The following is a 21,189-nucleotide window of genomic DNA, read 5'->3' on the forward strand; positions in this document are numbered from 1 at the left end:
CAGATCATAAAAAAAAAATTCTTAATATATCACTATGATGATCAAAATGAAATTCTTTATATATGTTCTGAATGGAAACTAAACTAAAAAATAAATACCTGGTGTCCAGCCATTATTTGCTTCAGCACACTTTCATAACATACTTCATCCATATGATTCAGCTGCTGCACCTGAAAAACAGTCCATATTAAAATAATCTGTCTTTATGGATTATCTACTACGTATCAAGCAATTTAGAGTGATCCATGAAAGACAAATTTGATTATGCAATTAAATTTACAATATATCAATTCCCATTCCTAACAACAGCATTTTGCTATTAAATTAAGAAATAAAACATGAAAATACATAGATAAAATGTGAGTAAGGGCAGTTAATAGAAAATTTGTTATGTGACTTTGCTGGTGTTTTTTAATGACCAAAGAGAAGTAACCCGGTTCTTTAATTTATCTGTTTCATTTTAAGGAACCTTACTTCTACAAGATATTGAGGAGAAAACCATTTAATATATCTTATCTAGAATTAAGGCCTTCTATTTGCTATATAAAAATAGTTTTTACATGGCATAAATATATATTTTTTTATCTCCAGGAAATTACTGATAGTGTTTTTGCCATAGAGAACAGATACTTCTTCATAGTTGGGTTATGCACAGAGAACATTGTGAGTAGCATGTAAAGAGTTTCCAATTATAGATAAATAAAATGTTTAAGAAAGATTCCAGTCAAAATATAGAGTATTCTTTAACCCACTCTTATTTTTTTCTGTGTCTTTAATGTATTCCAATATAAATAGCATGTATTTACTTGAATGCACCTCAGTATTAAGGTTGTGACAAATCGAAATAAATAAAGTCCAAAATCATAGCAATCATTCCATTCTTCATTTGTGCATTCATGTCTTATAACCAAATTGTTTTGGCACAAAGAGACATTCTACAAAAGCAAAGCATATACAACTTTCAAAATGGAAATTTAATACTTGGATTTACCTAGAATAGATGAAAGTTGAAAAACACAGCTTTAAAACAGCTTTAGAGAAAAAAGAGAACATTCGTATTTGAAACTGTACAAGTATAGTAATAAAAAGATGAGAAAATATGGGCATGTGTGCTAGAGACACGCACCCAGTCTAATCATTCTTAAAATGAGAAGTTAGCATTTTACCAAATATGTTTTTTCAAATAATAGCAAGTGAAAATCATTAAGGAGAAACATACAAGAGCAGTGCATAAAGACACATGGACAGTATGTATATACATATATATATATATATATATATATATATACATACTACAAACTTAATTTCACATATTCTTTGCGTTTATACCTAAAGAGAAAAAAAAACACGCATAAAGAAAAAAGACTGATACTAAAGAAAAATACCTGACATTAACAGACCTTGACTGAAGAAGCCAAACCTTAGTCTTGGTGCCATATGCTCCAAGAATTTCAACATACAGAGTTTTGAGAGCTTTCCTGGATAACTTCTATGCATAATAAATACATCATGCTGTCCCTGCCTTTGAAAGCTTCCCTACAGTTTGCACGTGACTCTGTAAATTGCTAATCAGCTCCAAATTTTCGGCAAGTTTTTTTTGGATGCAGGATTTTAGAAAACTGTGGCAAAGCATCTACCTAAAGTAACTAACAACCTTCTATCTCCTTGCAACTCATTAGTGTGTATATAGACACAGCACTGACTGCACTTGCTGATGGTCTGCAATAACTGATTTTGATCCTGTGCCTTCTTACATTGCCCTCCTCCTCTCATAAAGACCACAAGGATGTTGATAATGGCAATAATTAGGCAGCTTTAGTATTAGTATTATCCTGAAGGGAATCCTTTTTCAAAGAGGCTTAATACTTTTATTTTTTGCTTGCTGTAAAGTGTGTTATCGTGATTGTAAAATATATTCTGCTGTGTGAAATTGTAATGACAATCTTCTGAAAAACAAAAGAACTCCTGGCTGTGGTATTACCAAAACAGTCTGCCAGGTATTTCAGAATAACAATTACTTCCTCATATTTCTTCATCTCCTTATGCTTCTTTAAAAAATTACTGTTTTTTTAATAATTTCATATTTTACAAGATTTATATATATCTTTGATTTTTTAAATCCCAAATGCATTCTAAAGTGACTATGAATAAAGGGAGTATTTTCTCTTTTCTTACTATATAGTGGAAATAAACTGAATATTAAAATCAAGTAGCAGTGAAAGATTAATTAAAAGTAACAGCAAGTAAGAGTAAAGGTATTAAAAGCAATTAATGAAGGTTAAAATATGCAAATCACGGTAAGCACCATATGGTAACTATTCTTGTCCGTATAGATTTGAAACATCTCCCTACAGTTGTAAAATAAGTTCCTCTCCCGCACTGCAGATGAAATGACTACTTCAATAACCTAGTAAGAAAGGCAATCTCCATTTCTACAAAAACTAAAATATGTCCTATGATTGAAAAAACTACAAAATTGACTTTTGATTGAAAACGTCTTGATTTCTATTAATTTACACCACAGGTGAACAATATTTTTCCAAAAGTTAAACTGCATAAATTTTAATTAGAAGTTAACGAGATGCAAGGGAAATCTATGGGAAGTGTTTGTATAAAGTCCTGTATTTAAAGAACTATAATTTACATGTCAAGTGTCACTGCACTAGAGATTTTTGATAAGAATATTATACATGACCATCGTCTTAATGCTTCCCAAAACGACCAATAGCACAATCAGTAAAGAAGCTTATTTAGGGATACTTTAAATACAGTACATGTACATATGATAATTAATGGCTTAGCATGCTAAGGTTTCATCAGTAACTTTAATAGTAATGTGCGTCATGTATATATATATATATATATATATATATATATATATATATATTTCTCCAGATTAAAAAAATTAGTATTTTTCTTATAACATTCCTCAGGCATCCTTACAGCCAAACAAGATGCACCACATGGAAATCTGAAATGAGAGAGGCAGAATACTCAGCTGCTAAAGTGATTCTACCGTTGAGGGTGATGATTTCTTCTTCATCAAGCAAAATTTAGTAGTGAAGCAGAGGCAATGCAAAGCTAAATATGATTGTATCCAACTCCAACAACGCCTACTTACAGGTGTGGTAAACTGAGGAAAGAAGATTCTTAAAGCACCTTTCAATTATGTATATCTTTATAGAAAAGAAAATATGCTGCAAAAAACACCTGTAGCATAATAAACCGGTACCCCATACACATACATATCTGAAGCATGATCAAAACAAACAGCAACCACAAACAGCAACCCTTTCTTTGGCATTCATGATTCTTCACCTTATTGGTTGTCTTGATTCCTATAAAGGTTTGTCCCAGAGGTACGGGTCGGAAACGGCCATCAAAATAGAATAATCCAATGTAGGGATTGACATGCAGAAATGTAGCAACATCAAGGTAATTGGGTAATGTAGCTGAAAGGCCCAAAATCCTAATCATGCTTTGTGTAGATTCAACCTATTAAAAAAGCAGAAAAACTGTAAATTTTCCAAGTGTTGTAAGCCAAAGAATCGAGAACAGAGTTTTAAAACATCCCTTGTAAAACATTAATGTCAAACAAACAGTTAGTACTTTCCATAAAAGGTGAACAATAGATGTGAGTTAGTGATTATCCTGTATTGAAGAAACCAGTGCATTCTGCAATTCCATCAAACCTTGCTTATTCATCTTTCTATTTTATTGTACTTTTGCCCTCCAAAAGGTTAGCTAGTCATTAACTGACATGGGGGAACAATAGCAGAAAACTGGCTTTGTTAAGAAGGGATAGGCCAATTTATAGGCAAAACTATGACACGATTTGGTGTCTTTTCTTCCTCAGTCAAAATCAGACCACTATTCTGGAAAGAAAAAAGAATCTAATTTGTGTCATTCCTCCATCCTGGGTTTTTGCTTCCACTACACTCTTAGACAACGTGTTCTAGTTCTCTGTAAGTGGCATTTCCTTCTTATTTCTTCTTCTTTTTTCTAAATCTTTAATTCCTCAAATGTTTGGTTTACATGCCTTCTCACTGAATAAGGGACAGAAATGGTGATTTACAACTAAATGTTCTGTTCCACACAAAAGCCTGCATATTATATGTATTTTCAGGTAATTTTCAAAAAGAATGAAAGCACACAGAAGACCTGAATGAACAAAGTACACAAGAATTTTCCCATTTCATTCTGGAACATTAGGAGTTGCGTAGGCTGGCTCACAACTAGCATAACTATTTAAAACCAGAGTTCACAGTAATTTTATTACAAAGGCTTTTTAGACACTGTAACTGAAGCCATATATGAGGTTCTCAACCAGTCTCAAATGGGTCAGTGTCTCAAGATGAGTAAGGCTGGTAAATTCTACCTGGCTAAATCCTATTCAAAAAATACGAGGTTTTACTTCGAATACAGATTTTGATTTACTCAGGTGTTTTGAATTCAAGTGAAAGGAATGCAATTAAAACAGTTAAATTAAAAGTTTTCAAAATAGATGATTAAAAAGTGAATGGAGAGGATTCTCAAGGAAGACAACACCACACCATAATCCAGATCTGAAGAATAGGAAGCACACCAAAATATGAAACTAAATCTCAAAAGGAACCAAACACCACAGACAAGCAGACAAAGTAAACCACTACGTTGCCTGGTAATGGACATTTCTGTGGCAAAAATTTGGACACTAAAACTGTGTCTGCAAACAACTAAATGACACAGAAAACCTGCAGACCTACCCTTCTGCACTTGCACAAGAGCAGTTTTCCAAAGGAAAGCCCCATGTACAACAAAATCTGATATGTAAATGCAAACTGGGACAAATTAGAGATTTCACTTTCTGAAATCTACAGGAAACAAAAGCAGTGCTCAAGAGCACAAAAAGCTTTATTACTTCTTACACATCTTTTTGTGGCTGGATTATGTGATGACCTAAGGGCTACAGTCATCATCAACCACACGTTTTGAGGTGTTTGAGGTTTGGGAGTTTTTTCAGAGGTGGGGGAGGTGCACAGAGTGGGTTGTTTTCTCTTTTTTCTATTTGGGTTTTTTTGGTTTTGGCTTGGTCCCCTGGAGTAGCACATCCTTCTGCACAGACCTTAGTGTCAGCACGGCTGTTTCTCACCTTTTTTCCCTCACAACTGCTGCACAGTGTTTTTACTCTTTCTTAAATGTGCTTTACCAGAGGTGCCACCACCTTGTCTGTGGGGCTCAGTCATGCCCTGTGCTGGACTGGTCAGAGCCTGCTGTAAGTGGCCATGTCTGGCGTGGGGCAGCCACAGACATCCCTCACCAAGGCCACATTGCACCCCCACAGCCAGCACCTGGGCATCTGTGGTGCAAAAGTTTTATCTTACTTACTATATCCTTCTTTATTTTCAAGCTTGAATCCCTGAGCGCAATTACCACTTGCTGATATACGTGTCCCATAGTTTGTTTGCAATTGCTTGATAATAAGTACAGCAATCTTAAAGCGTACCTGAGCTCCCATCTGGAAAACATTACTCGATTTTGCTAAATTCAGTAACAATTTTTTTTCAAATCTCCTAAGAGCCTGAAAGCACTAGTTTGAAAGTATGCTTGGTTTCAGCTGAAGGCAAGAAAGCATTTCAAATATTCAAACAATTAACAACAACTCTGCTTAATAACCACGGACATATGTATTTTTACAGCACCTAAGTGTAAGGTGTTTTTTCAAAGATTTCGTTTAAAATAAAAACAGTGGCTAGAGAATAGTTACAGTTTACTGAGACTTGCCATTTTTGAAAGCTTAGTAAAACGAAAGAAGCCACTTAAAGTCACTGACCCGGCAGTTGACCCTGGAGCTAAGGAACTTACTGAAAACCTTGAATTAACACTCCACATGACAACTGCAGCAGAGACCTAACGCAAGCAAGTAATTAAGATTACTAATATATATGTATAGCACATTTTTTAAACCCCTTCCACTAGACCAGGTTGTTCAGGGCTCCAGCACTTCAAGGGATATGGCATCCACAACTCTGGGCAACCTATTCCAGGGCCTCACCAGCCTCACAGTCAATAATGTCTTCCTAATATCCAAACTAAACCTACTCTCAGTTTAAAGCCATTCCCCCTTGTCATATCACTACATGCCCTGTAAAAAGCCTCTCTTCAGCTTTCTTTTAAGTGCCCATCAGGTACTGAAAGGTAGTAAGATGACCCAGATGCCTTCATTTCTCCAGGCTGAACACTCTCACTTCTCTAAGCCTTTCCCCAAAGGGAAAGTACTCCATCCCTCTAATCATCTTATTAAGACACTAAATAATTCCATCAATTTCTGTAAGTTCTTTTGAGGCCATCCAAACAAAAAAAGTGTCTATTTTTTTACCATCTACTTTTATATTTGTTTACCAAAAATATAAATAATTTATATACATATATAAAATAATCAAGATGTAAAAACAGGTACACTTACACTAAAATAAATCCTTCCCATTATTTTATGTTCAGATCAAATTCAAACTGTAAACTAAATACCCATGTGTTTAGTTTATGCATATCATCACATGCTTATAGAGAATGAGGGGTTTTTATTCTTTTAATTTTACATGTCATTATAAAAACAGCAGTGACTAAAACTGTGCTAAACTAAAAAAACCCAAGACTACCTGAATAGGCAACCATACCATATGATTTATTTTTCACATTTTCTCTGTGATTATAATTCAGTTTCAATTTATTTTATATTTAGATTATAATTCTAGGTATCTATTATTCATCTATAGAAACTTGATTTTCCATAATGGTTTTTAGAAATCTAACACATTTTTGTAACAGAGTTCTCTGCATACATTTTTCAGCTACTTCTCTGACTTTGCCTTGAAGAGCAAGCACTAACATCTTTTGCTCTCAGGTGCTTCTAAAGAACAGTAAGCCTTGAAAGCGTGTATATGCCTTTTGTAAAGTCAGACCATCCAAAAATTAGTATTTTTCAAGTACTGAGTCACTTATTATTTGATCCTAGAAGTCCCAACTAGCAATTATGCTTTCATATACAAGACACCAAGAGCCCACAGTCTTTTCCTGAAATGGCAGTAGAAATTACTGATAAGACATTTAGGATGACAAAGTTTTCTGTTTACATTGCATATTGGTGGCTGGTGGTAGGCAGCTAAATGCCTTTTCTTCACTACTGAAACACAACCTCTAACATTTCGTTCTTTAAATGTGTTTAATTATCCCAATAAAATAATTAGCAGCATTTGAAACTTACAAGGCTTTCCTTGACAACCTGAACTGACACATCATTTGCACATCAGGTTCTTTAAAAGCCTTACTATGTTTTATTGATTTGATGTTACATTGGAAGTAAGAAATAAAATTGCCATTGCTATATTTAACTGACATATATAATTAGTATATCTAATTCAGAAACATTCATGATGGCATGCAGAGAATTGACAGCATGTCCACCAGACACATTCACAGAACACAATTACCACACCATGAAATTCCATGTATGCAGAAAAAATAATCAGAAGATAGCTATCCAGTATTGATTTCCACACAAGCATCATCTGCGTTTACACTGCAAATCATAAAGGATCAGGTATGGGAAGTGCCTCTCTGGATTGTAAATTGATCACAGCAGGATCATTTTCTTCCTAATAGGTTTTAAGATTTGCATATCATCTCGTTACATTACAGACGCCACTTGAGAGCATACAGAGTGTGCATAGAGATACTCTTTTATCTGACTTCTAAAGTTCTTCCTGAACTTTGTGATCTTGGCAGCCTTCCCATTTCCATGTATTAAAATATCACATTCACAGAATGAATTACAATCAAGCTGGAAAGCATATCTCTGATTGTTCAACTTGAGCACAGAATTAAGTGAAGCAGACAAGTTTACACATTTTAATCTTTGAAGAATTGTCTGCTGGTTATAAATTAATCTGATATTCAGATGACCCAGGATCACTTCAACACACCCTCTGCAGTAAGTCCTTATGCCCTTCAGATGTACACTAAAGACAAGATACTCAGAAAATTAAACACAAGCATTTCTTAGTTTTTAGTGCAGATGTGCAAGAAGAAGAATTCTTAACGTAGGTTCCTGAGTCCCCTATACCGTGGTAGTAAGAATGAAGTACTGCATATTGGGATTCACACTAGTTATTAGTTGGATACTATCCTACCCACAGAATGGCTCTATGTCTCACTGTCTCACAGGATCTGTGCTATTTATCCAAATCAAAGGAGAAACAGAAATGGAAAAAGAATTGAGTAGGGCTCAGAGCACTAAACAAACAAACAAAAGAATTAAATGTATTTCAAAATTACTAAGCGGGAAGTTTGTTAGAATGTTTCATCAGTGTTTATTTGTTTATTGCTATATTATTTACTAGTAATGAAAGAGTTAAGTTGCCAACTTCACCACATAGGTGAAGTGGTCTAGCTTTTGGAACAAAAATGAAAAAACAGTGAAATTGCAAAACCAAAGTACATAGTAAAAACGCAATTACTAATACAGTTTTGAAGATTCTATATAGGACGTTATCTACAACTCATTCTGCACAGAACGCATTTGTTACTAGGCAACCATTTAGTTAAGTAATTTTATTAGTTTTACTCTGCATCCAATGAACCCTGAAAATACTGTGATCTCAGTCCTCCATTTAGAATATATTTAAAAATCTAGAGGTAGTGGAAAAATGTAACCATGCAGAAAGCACTATTAGAAGCCATATTATTCTCCCTCAGCTAAATCTTAGGTATGCATTACTTTGTCTTAAGAAATGACATTTTGCATATATCTATTAAGAGATTTCTATGCCTGGCACAGTGTCAGTTTTTCCTGACTGACAGAATGCCTTTTCATGTTATGCTTACTGTTTTGTTCCCAATCTAAGAAATAAAAATACCTCTGAACCCTTCCACAAATTAGTTTCACTGCTTTACTATAATATGAAAGACCACAAAATGTATGACAATCACTATTACATTTTAAACTCCACAGGTATATCACTAAACTGGAAAAACAGTCACCTATAATAAAAAAGGAGATGCAGAATGACTTCCTGACATCCCTTCCATGCAAAGTAAGAGAAAAGCTTCTGAAGATTAATTCAAATGTCTGATACATAATATTTTTCCAAACAATGAAGATCAGGTTTTGTTTTAAAAAAGTAATTTTTACACAACTACAAGGTTGTAAAAAAGATGACAAGATAGACTTAGACTCATGTAAGACTCATGAGACATATGGCTGCAAAACATACTTCCTAAAAATAACATTACAGAGTAGCAAGAAAACATGTATTAAATTTATCACAAGCTGATGAACTGACAGATTTTAAAAGAACGTATAATTGAAAAAAAGACATTAAAAAGGGATTCCTCTAATTGCTTTTTAAGCCCAACTCTATTCAGTAATTTTATTGATGATATGCAGTAAAAAACAACTGATGATAAGAACGGCAGGTGATTGGCAGAATTAATATAACTGATGTGTGTGTCAGCCATCCAGATATATCTAAGTTGATAGCCCCATTCAAACTAAATTTCTTTTCATTTAGCTCATTCTATAACAGGCCACAGCTGCAAAATGAGACACTCTTCTCAGGAAACATTCTTATAGCAAACAGTTAATCCTGCAGCAACTATAAAGAGGTTTGTTCGAGGATTTAACAAACAAGTACCTGAATGCAAGCTCCGAAGAAGATGTGTTAGCAAATTAAGTACATGCAATTCTTAAAGGTGTATAGGTATATATATAAAGGTATATATAAAGCATATTTGTATTCTCAAAGGGATAGAACTGCATAATTGAATGGAAACGCTCTACCTTTGTATCTGCCAGAACCAAACTAACACAAAAGTTCTATCTATATCCAGTTTTGCTGACATGTTTTACAAATACAATAGTGAATATAGGAAAGTCTAATGAAAAAAAGCCCCACAACACTATTGTTTGAAACAGAAAAATTATTGCAGAAGGCCTCAGTAACCTTGTTCTGTTTACCCTTTAACAAAAGATGTTGAGTAACTTGATTAGTTTGTATAAGGAATATCAAAGAGACAAAATACTAACAGCAGTCACTCAAGGTGAGAACTGAAGAATGAAATGAAATGCCACTGCCATTCTAGTCCCAAAAGACCCATATAGGAACTACAGTGGGTTACCATTTGACACAAGATCTAAGCAGCTGGTTTTATGTCATTAGCTATCAGTCTTGACTTTTTTTTTTAAACAATTATCAAATCAAGAATGGGATTCCAAGCACATAAAAATTCGTAATTTGATAACAATTAGACATTTGGCTTTGGGTGAGAAATATCTGAACTTGTTTTCCTGTGATCCCTAGTAAGAGGTAGAAGAGGGAACCAAAGGGATGGAGTAATAATATGTAGAGGAGATATTGGCACTACAGATACTGAAAATGCAAAGGAAGAGCAAAGAAAACTACATTACAACTGAAAGGAAAAGCTCCTTAAATAAGGTGGCATGAGGAGAGAAAGCTCAGAAAGGAAACATGAGAACTTCTGGGGGAAGAAGAACTCCAACATCTCGTGGTCACTGCAGTCAAAGCTGCCTTTGATCTGCACTTCTCCAACAAGCCCCTCCTTTCTTAATAAGTAAAAGGTACAGAACAGCACCTATCCTTGTTGGGTCCTCTATTGCCTGAAGGAGGCATTTCTCATTACTGTATTCCAGGAATATCCTGGATTCCTCATACTGCTGTGTTATCCCACCCATAGTAATAGTATCTTTGCTGATCTAATACAAAAACATAAAGCAACCGAAACTTAAATTTGAAGACTGAGACAGTGCTGAGAACAATATTTGTGTGTTTAAGATGAGAGCTGTGGTATCCCAAAATCTGAGAAAGGTTTTAATATGGATTTTCTTTTTTTTAATTTACCATTCACATACTTCAGAGCGGGTATCAAAACTCGTGTATCACTTAAGTATAGTATTCAGTATGCTTTTTTGTGAAAAAATACCCATAAGCAGCAAGGCAGTCATCAAAATCTCTGAATAATTATAACAAAATATTTCAGTGGCCTGTAAAAACTGACAATTTTTTTTTCTTTCAAGCTAATAACCTTAGTATATTACAGTAGTGTGAAAAGTTTGATTAAAAAGTTTAAGCATTTCAGTTTTACATCTGCATTATGCTCTGGACTAAAACTTTAAACATCAAAGCTATAAATTGGATTCAAGTAAGTTGTTTGATGTTATACCTATAGTATATAATAGAGCTCAGAGCAATTTTCCCACCAAAATGTTTAGCAAAGTCAATTTAAATCACTTGCAAAAACATTCTCTAAAATTTGAAAAGTGCAAACATGCACAAATATGTTCTTCATTCCGCTATGAGTAAAACTGTCAGCAATTCCAATATATATGCTCCTTCCAGGTTTAAATAAAACCTAATTCTAAAAAATGCCATAAGTTAAAATGAGCATGTTAAAGTCTTACAGTAAGTGGTGTGACTCAGTGTTCATCTGGGGGAAAGTACATCAATCATTCAAGTATTTTGAGGTACAAATTAGGACACACTTGCTAATGCATCAGGATATTCCTGCTTTAAGAATGCATTTGGATAGCTGTATTTTTACCTCGTATCAATACAGATCTCAAAACATTCTTTTTGGGCACTGTTGTTGGCCCAAGTAGCAAGTTGAATATTAATTCTTAAAAAGAAAAAAAACCCCGAACCACTGTCTTTTTTTGTCTATTATACACCATCTAAACAAGACACCCCACATACCTCCAACAAAACAAGAGAGATGCTTTTTCTCTAAGACAGGATAACAAACCCTGCAAAAGGTAAAAGGCACTATTCCATACATCCTGACCTGTACAGGAATCATGACATTGTCTCCTATACAAGCTAGGGAAGTGTGATCCAGATGAAACTACAGGTACATGCTATTATTAGAGTTGCTATTAGTGACTTATGGAAAAGGCTGAAGTAGTATTCAAAGGAATTTATCACAGTTCTGTTCTAGAAGTGATACAAGAAATGACGGTTCCAGGTCAGGTCAAAAATTATACTACGTGAATGTACGGTCTCCTGCAGGAGCCAAAATGGACAGTACAAAAAGCGGGAAAATGTCAATTATATTTACCAGAACAGATCTCAGTTACTACAGCCTCCAGTCTGATCTAGTGACTTTTACTCTGCAATGGATTTTTCTTTGAATTATTTGTCCCTCTACTACAAATTAGGAAAACATAGTCAATATTTTGGGTGTTTTACACCAGTATACAAATCAGGTAATTGATTTCAGCAATTACTGCAGTGGTGTAATTGACATAAGGATATTTCAGATTAATATTGCCCTTGGGTTTGGGGTTTTTTTTTATTTTTCAAGAACTGAACAATTATTTGTACTTCCTGTGTGCATGAATGCTAAACAAACATGATATTTCTATAGATATAAATGAAAAGTAAGTTCTATACTACTTTCAGAAAGGCTGGAGAGGCGATTCAAATCACTGAATACAGAAGGACATTCTCCAGGGATGCGCTGAATATTCTGGCTTTTTATACTATTCCAGGGACATTTATGAATTTGTATCAAAATATATAAAACAGCATTATGAGCAGGAAACAAAACCAAAGAAATGCAACAACATATTTTTTTCCTCACAAAGTAATATTAAAACATTAGATGTCATTTTTTTTACACTTTGAACATCTATAACAGTATTTTCACTAAATTCCAGAGAAACTCTCCTGAAATCAGAAACATTATGTTATCCTTTTTTATTGACTGCGTAAAAGTTCCAGTAACTTCATAGTTGTGGACGTACACTGCAAACTTCATAGAACTATACCTGCAAGCTCAAATGCTGAAGTATAACATTTCAGTGTAATTTTAAAAAGTAATCCTTTTATTATTTGTTTTCATATTAAAAAAGTAAAACAACTGTACAAAACATCTCCTGTTTCTTTGTCCCCAGGCTCTCTGGGAGGCTTGCAATTTGAAATATTTTTGTCAGCAATTGTTTTCTGCAGCACAATTCTAAAAAATTCTACAAGTAATTTTGCCCTCTTTTTAACTGTGGGGTTTTTTTAGTGTACTTTTATACTGTAAATTTTCCCTCTCCTAAGCTACCTGCTTGTAAAGATACATAGGGGTCTCCATTACTGCCTTTCTTATCAAATTAGAATAAATAAGGTGGTGAAATGGTCAGTTTCAAGATTTGTGTATTGCTGTATTTCCCAACTATTACACTTAAGGAAGGGTTACAACTGGGTAGCTTCAGCTCCAGATGAATTAAATTACAGCTTGGTAGGTAAAACAAACCTTGAAATCCTAGGAGATTAAAACACCCTTTTTTAAGAGAGCTATTTTTTAAATGAGTGCTGAAGCAAGATACTGTTATATTACAATAAATACACTAAGGATAGGATTCAGTACCCAAGATATAATTACCTCAGATGTTGTATTCCTTAAGTTACCTGCACAGGCTTGACAGACACAAAAGGGAAGGATCTATGGGAGATTTGTGTCCAAACAAAGCAGAAACAGAATGCCAAGCTGAGTAACATAGGACAGATAAAATGGCTCTCAACATCTATTTTGTACTTTCGATAGCTGAAGCCTATCTTACGAGTCTCATAAAATTTCACAGTAAGAAATGAATAAGGTTTGCAATCTGACATGAAGAAAATTATTATCATGGTCACTGCTATAAGCTGAGATGCTTTACTATAAAGACACCTAAGGAAAACAAGGTTATCAAAATCATTTAAGAAAGAAAATACAACATCAAACAGCTAAAGTTTAGTGCCTTTGAGGTAGTCTAAACTTAGCTTCTTCTAAAGAATTATTACTTATATTGTTCTTTATACAGGAACTTTACACTTTCTGTACTGGATTAGAGCAGACATCCATTTCATTCTGTTCTTAGCAGAGTTGGAATCAAATGATTCAAAAAGCCTTAACAAGGTTAGTGTAGCCTTACCAAGAGAAAAACGCATCTTGAAAGCTAAAAGGCTTTAAACATTTAATATGCTACAAATAGAGCCATAAAAATAACTGTTTCATTTTAATTTGTTACACATTACTTGTATGGATAGAGTTTTGCTCTGCATGACAAAAAAAAAAAAATTGCACTCTATCCTCCCTCTTCCCATTATTTATTTATCCTAAATCTTTCCTTTTTATTCATCTCCAAATTCCATGTTTTACTTTACTTGTACAAGCACATCTCACCATTGAGACCAATCTTATTTATTGCCTAACTCTGAATCCTTCTTTTGTGCAAGATTCAAGAAAAAAATCCCTTTTCTCCTTTTTTCCATTTCAAATCTTGGTATTTAGAAAATACTACTAAATCATGGGGAAAAACAAAAGGACCATTTATGCTAAACTAAAAATGATGTAGTATTTTTCTGGAAGTGCTGAAAGTTTTACCTAGATTTAAGACACTACTCTTAATTAGAACAAAAAAGAAATTCTCCTAGGAAAACTGCTAATTGAAAATGAGCATTCCTGGCAAGAAAACTATTTCAATTTTGGTTGTGTTGAAACATTAGCTTGACTATTATTTGCTTGAAAATGTTTAATTTTCCCGTTACTTGTACAGTACTATAAATTAGGCAAATAAATTATAAGTAAAGAAACAGCACTGTAATAAACTATACATCTTAGGAAACTGATAGTTGATACAATACAGAAAGGAAGGTAGAAGACAAAAATTTTTCTGCATTCTTAAACACAACTTTAAAGCAGCTGTAAAATAAATTGTAAACTGCCTAAGAATTTCTATTTAATTGTCTACGCATGCTACACTTTACAGTGATATCTATCTATTCTTGGCCAAAACAAAATTATTTTGAAGATTTTTTTCTCTCTTACCTGTCGTAAAGTACGTGCTACTATACTTTCAAGTACTGGTCCTCTGTCTTCATGCAGTAGATGAACTTCATCAAGAATCAAGAGTTTTACCAGCTGAGAGAGGGCTACATCACCAACACTTTTTCTTGTCACTACATCCCATTTCTCTGGAGTAGTCACGAGCATCTAGTAGAGCAGAAAAAAAAAAGGAATATTAAGTATTTACCAATTAAAATGCAGATACAAATTTATAAAAATACAGTAATTTAATATACAGCAGAGTAAATGCAATGTAGAACTTAAAGTTATCTTAAGTTTTACCTACTTTATATATGAGGCAGACAGTTTGCGGCATCTACACATGTTGGATGGCCATTAGTAGGATTCAGTATGGAAAACCAAATGGAAATATCAACTAATAATTTCAAGCTACTGTGCCCCATTTGTATACATTTTCCACATGAAAACATTTAAACAGCTATCCAGAATCAACTACTTATATAATCATTTAATGTTTGTGTTTCACTAAAATGAAATCTGTGATAAAATATTTCTAACCTTCTTCACAGCACAGTAAATAACTAAGACCCTCCCCTCATAAGCTTGACCTGATAGTTCCCCATTCCCTATGAAATGCTTTCTCCCTAAGGCCTATTTTCAAGTTGTACATTTTGGTATCTTGATCCTTGTGCTGGTAAAACAGATTGAACAACTTCCACCTGTCCTGGATAAGGTAACTTCCAAACTTCATTGTTTCACGTCGATATATCAGGCCATTTCTCCAGCCTGCCAGTGTCCCTCTGTATGACAGCACAGTCCTCTGTGTACCAGTCACTCCTCACTGTCTACCCAGTCAACCCACACGTCAGAAGCTTCTTTATGAGGATCTTACAGAAAACACTATCAAAGGCTTTACTGAAATCTAGGCAGACAATATCCACTGCTTTTCCCACATCTACCCAGCCAATCATTTCCTGATAGAAATTTATCAAGCTGGCCAAGCATGATTTCCCCTTGGTGAACCCAAGCTCACCACTCACAATTTTCTTGTCTTTCATGTGTCTGGAAACTGTTTTTAGGATTAGCTGTTCCATCACTTTCCCATATGAGGCTGACCAGCCAGGCATTCCATGGGTCCTACTTCTTGCCCTTGTTGCAGACAGGAGTGACATTTGCCTTTGTCCAGTCTTTGGTCACTTCTCCCACTTATGATGGCTGATCAAACATTATCAAGAGTGACACTGCAATGACAGGAGGCAGCCTCCTCAGCACTCGTGGATGAAAATCAATCAGACTACAGACATGTGTGTTCCCTGTTCTCTTAAATACTCCCTGACCTGATCCTCTTCCACCAAGGGTACACTTTCCTTGTTCCACACTTTCCCCCAGTTTCTGGAACTTGGAATTCCTGAAGGCCAGTCTTGCCAGTAAAAACTGAGGCAAAGGAGGTATTCATTACCTCAGCCTCTTCTGTGTCCTGTGTAACCAGGCACCCTGTCTCATTCAGCAATGGGCCCAGAGTGTCCTTAGTCTTCCTTTTGTTGCCTATCTTGTTTTCTTTGACACTCCCGAGCAGATTCAATTGTTTGGACTTCAGCTTTCCTAACTTCAATCCTGGATGGTCAGACAGTGTCCCTGTATTCCTCCCAGACTGCATGTCCTTGTTCCCACACTCTGTATGCATGCTTCCTTTTTGTGTATGACCTGGAGCAACTTGTTCATTCATGCAGGCCAAGTTCCTATTCACTGGGATGGACCACTCGTGAACTTGGAAGAATATTAAGCAGCTTTCTTGGTTCCTTGAACTCTCTCTTCCCTCCAGGACCTTATCACATGGGACTTTTCCAAGCAGATCTCTAAGGCAGCCAAAGTCTGCTCTCCTGAACCAGGGCTGTGAGCTTCCTTTCTGATCTGTTCCTCCTCCTCGTCAGGATGCAGAACTCCAACATCTCATTATTGCTATGGTCAAGTCCGTCTTCAATCTTCACACCTCAAACAAGTTCCTCCTTGTTTATGAGGTATAGCAAACCACCTCTCCTCCACGTCCTACCTACAGAGGAAGAAGTTCTCATCAGCGCACTCCAGGACCCTCCTAGATTGCTTGTGCTGATGTTTCTTTCAAAATAGTAGAAAAAAATGTTTCTTACAAAACACATTTATGAATACTTTTTCTTTACTTGGTCTTCTCCACAAGACATATTCTGATAGCATTTATTTATTCTCCTCAGAAAAATATTTTTCCCTGCACTGCCACACAATATTGTTCTAGTCCAATTATTTTACCATCAGAATATACCAGTCTTTATTAATTACCAAGAACTACTCCTGAAGAGATTTTGTGATATAGCAGAAAGAAGATGTTAATTTCCTGCAACATTTAAAGCTTTACACATGAAAGACTCACTGAATCACTATTATCACAGAGAGTGGTGGTATCCGGGGGGTATCTTTATGGTTTGTTTAAATATTACTGGGTACAATTTGTTAGCAAATACAGATTTTTTGAACACTTGTACGAAATAGTAGGTGTAAAAATGTCTGTCCATAATTTATGAACTGAAATGTAACACTGCTACAGATGCAACTGTTCGCACTTTAAAATGAGCCATATCAACCACAAAATATTAGCAGCTGTACTTCCTCAGAACATTAATTAGCAAACAGTGAGGAAATATATTTAGCAATGCATATTAAGGCTTTAAGGTGTGAAATACTACAAATGCAAGCTACTTAGCCAATTTGCTAAATCTAAATTGGCAACATTCAGATCACAGCTTTTTTTAATGTCAGTCATGTTATCAGGATATATATTTTAAATTGTATCATTAATTCTTCTGTTTCTGAGTGATGACTAAATAACCATTATAAGGGTCTTTTACTTTGATCTTATTTTAAAATAGCAATGTTCGTAAAGCAATGACCTGATTTGAAAGCTACATTAAATGAGACAGTATATCAAGTAAGAAAAGAGATCTCCAGAGAATGTTTTGCTAGAGAGTATGACTGGGTCTTACATTTGTTTTTCAGATAGAAATTACAGTTGGGGAAAAAAATTCTCAAAAAACCCACCCAAACAGAACAGCTTTGCAGTTGCAAATTATAAACTGAATTCAAATACATAAAATGCTATTTAAAAAATATCAGCTAAAAGAAAATGCTGACTATCAGCAAAGGCTAATAAAGATTATTTTTTTCAATTAAAATATGAAACCAAACAGCATTATGAGTCATCTCATTATTAGTTTTAAAAGCAGTAGTGGCATTTCTTTTCATCATTAATTTTCAGAGACAATATATTTTATCCTTTAAGTTTTAAAATCAAAACTCAGATTCAGCAAAAGGATTCTGCTTTCTATTTGGGGGCAAGAGAAGGACACAGAAATCAAGTATTAAAACATCTTTTTAATATTTTCTTCTTTTACATGGACTTGAGTTGTCAGCACACTGAGAAGTGTGCTCATTTATACTGCTATTTCACCACTTCATCTCTTTCAGTATTGAAATAGCTAGAAAATAAAGTGTCACATTTGCTTAATAAACTGCAACTCATGCAAGATATTTCAATCTGGTTTTTGTATTAGGATATGGCTGAATAGAAACGGGTTAACTGTCAATATTTTTACTGTCAAGTTAAGTTTCTCTACACTCACACACTTCTCTTTTCCCAATGTTTTTTTGATTATCATTTGTTACTCCACACTGACATTTTCTGTTAAGGAAAATATGGGCTTTTCACAAAGTCTTCTGCCTTAAGTGAGCACTGCCACTCAATTTCACTATTACACCAAAAGAGTTACCTGTTTAAAAAAACAATCCAAGTATTTCAGCTCAAAATTACATCATTTAGCTTTGGGGTTATTTAACGTATCCCTAGATGGTTTTACATAACATTAAGGTAAGAACTCAAACAAAAAATTTTAATTATTTCACTTTTAAATTTATTTCAAAAGGGACAACACCAGCTGATAACTTCAACATCAATTTACAAAATTTCAAGAGACAGTGAAAATGCGTTTTTCTATATTGCATGATTTGCTAATTATTTTTGTCAGGTTCTCTTCAGTTCTCTTTGAAGCCAGATTTCATGGTAAAAGGAAGTTACATTTTCATCACAGTTTCAGAAAATCAACATGTTGAAAATACTAGGGTTTGTTGTTGCTTGGGGGTTTTCTTAATCTGAAAAGGCTTATTGTCTTACTAAAATCAAATTATCTTCTCTTAATTTCAAGCAGTAGGCACAGCCTTGAAGGTTTAAGTTTTCAATAGCTCACTTTCAATTCTTTGAATTTCTTTGCTACTTTTAAGTTCTCCCAAACACATTTTGCACATGACTAGTATCTGTTTTCTGCTTGAATAATTAGTACACACACTCTGAGCCTAGAAAAACTATGGTAATCCCCTCAAATTTACACTCCCACAGGTCCAAACCACATGTGAAAATATTTCAGAACAAACTACATAAAATACTTAGTTATAACATGCCATACTACAAAATTCACCGCTTTTAAGTTCTTCAAGACCATTTTTGAGAACAGTTTTTCTGTCTTTAGCCACTTCAGCCTTCCTCTTTCACTCATCTGACCTGCTGTCCCTTTCATATACACAACAATAAATGAAAACTCAGACACACACCCTACCTCATCCCCAACTTCCTTACTACTAGAATTGCCATAAAATAATCAGAAAAGACCTGGATCACTCTTCCTATGTGCCAGATATCATCAAACCAGGTATAAAGAACTGGTTGAATCAGATCTTGGCTTAAACATCAACTAGGATGATAGGGAAAAGTTCCCATGCCCTGTGGGTTACACAGATGTACTTGCACAGATTTGTATAACATAAAAAGTAGAAAAGTACCTTGTACTGAGACTGGGTAGTGTTGATATTCTGAATATCAGCACCATTGCAAAAATAAGCCTGCATGGTGCCATACTGAAAACAGAGCAGCAGCAGTACAGGGCCTCTACTTAGCACAAGATGAAAATATGGGTTCCTTTATTATAATCAAAACAGCGAAAACACACAGAATGGTACACACACATACTTTCAAACATTTGACATATAAGTCTGAATTCATATTATTATACATGCTGAGCATTAGAATGTATCATTCTCTCTAGAAAGAAACCGTAGAATAAACTCAAGATTATAATAAACAAATCCGGAGGCCTTTGCATAAGGAAAATATTGTGGATGTCAAATGATCACAATAATAAAGGTTGTATGTTATGGGAACTTTCCAAAATGAAATTATCTTCCCAAAGCTGGATCAAGATCCAGAAACATGTCATAACCGTATGTCATCTCACACCTGCAGCACAATAGAGATATTTTCATATTTAGCATACCTATATAAAAGCACTACTTCCTCTTTGAAACCATCAGAATTATGATAAATAAACAGCAAATACTCCATTTATGCTATAATTCTCTGTGAAGTTCAGAATACTGCTTCTCAAAGCATGGATTAAATCTCCAAGAAATACACATTTCTACTGTAATTTCATTCCTTATTTGCTTTATCCTCTTAACAGCCACTTCTTTTTCATTTTGCATTAACATTTCTTTGTACCTTTCCCACTTTCTATTAAGTAACTCTCAATATAACAGTATCCTTAGGAAAGAAAAAAGAAAACTGAATCTTATTATACACAAAAACCACCCTGATGCCTGCGGCTATGTGAGCATCTGTTCTCTAAAGGCTTCCTCCTGTGCTCCTCCTGCTCAGTGACCAATGACACTGGAGTTACTCACTTTGTTATTAGCACAAAAAAGTCTCGTTGAAGACATGACAGCCAAAACTAAGGGAAGGCAAAGAGACAGAAACAGATAAAATATAACCTGGAATTAACTGAAATATTTATTACACACTGGAAAATGCATGCTAGGTATTTCAGAAATTTGCCTTTTAACAACATAAAACAACGATTAGATAGAACTGGAAAGAATTTTATCATTTGCAGATTAGAAAGAATTCTTTCACTAAAATTAAATGCAATGAAATAAAGCATCATTCGAAACAGGGGAATTCAGCAAACTTCCAAAAAGCAGTGTTTTCTGAAGCGCCTCAATGATGCTGGAGAAGAAACAATTTTAAGGCCCAATTCATTAGTATATACAGTTAATGAAAAGACATAGCATATGTATGAAATACAAGCCCTAAGGATCTAATAGCTTTGGAAGGCATGGAACCAGCCCTGTTCTATGTTTGCCTGTAGTAAATTTGTCTCCACCACAGTGATTCACCACGAAGGAAGAATGAATAAAGAATTCTGCTGTAGCCACTGCTGCTTTATTTTTACTATTCAAAGATACTTTCTCAAATATCTACTTCTGTAGATTTCTACTAGTAGAACT

The 21,189-nt window shown here is 34.6% G+C and overlaps 1 protein-coding gene across 3 annotated transcripts in view; it reads right to left on the reverse strand.

Annotated features, from left to right (window-relative positions):
- Window positions 1-21,189, reverse strand: part of ASCC3 (activating signal cointegrator 1 complex subunit 3) — a 255,345-nt gene that overhangs the window by 144,156 nt on the left and 90,000 nt on the right. For all 3 annotated transcript variants that reach the window (XM_048296916.1, XM_048296915.1, XM_048296914.1), the window contains exons 11-13: window positions 14,851-15,015; window positions 3,319-3,495; window positions 99-170 (exon numbers count right to left, since the gene is read on the reverse strand). In XM_048296916.1, coding sequence (XP_048152873.1) covers window positions 99-170; window positions 3,319-3,495; window positions 14,851-15,015 — 414 coding nt within the window. The remainder of the gene's footprint in view (window positions 1-98; window positions 171-3,318; window positions 3,496-14,850; window positions 15,016-21,189) is intronic.

The sequence above is a fragment of the Corvus hawaiiensis genome, chromosome 3 (assembly GCF_020740725.1).
Source record: "Corvus hawaiiensis isolate bCorHaw1 chromosome 3, bCorHaw1.pri.cur, whole genome shotgun sequence".
NCBI classification, from domain to species: Eukaryota; Metazoa; Chordata; class Aves; order Passeriformes; family Corvidae; genus Corvus; species Corvus hawaiiensis.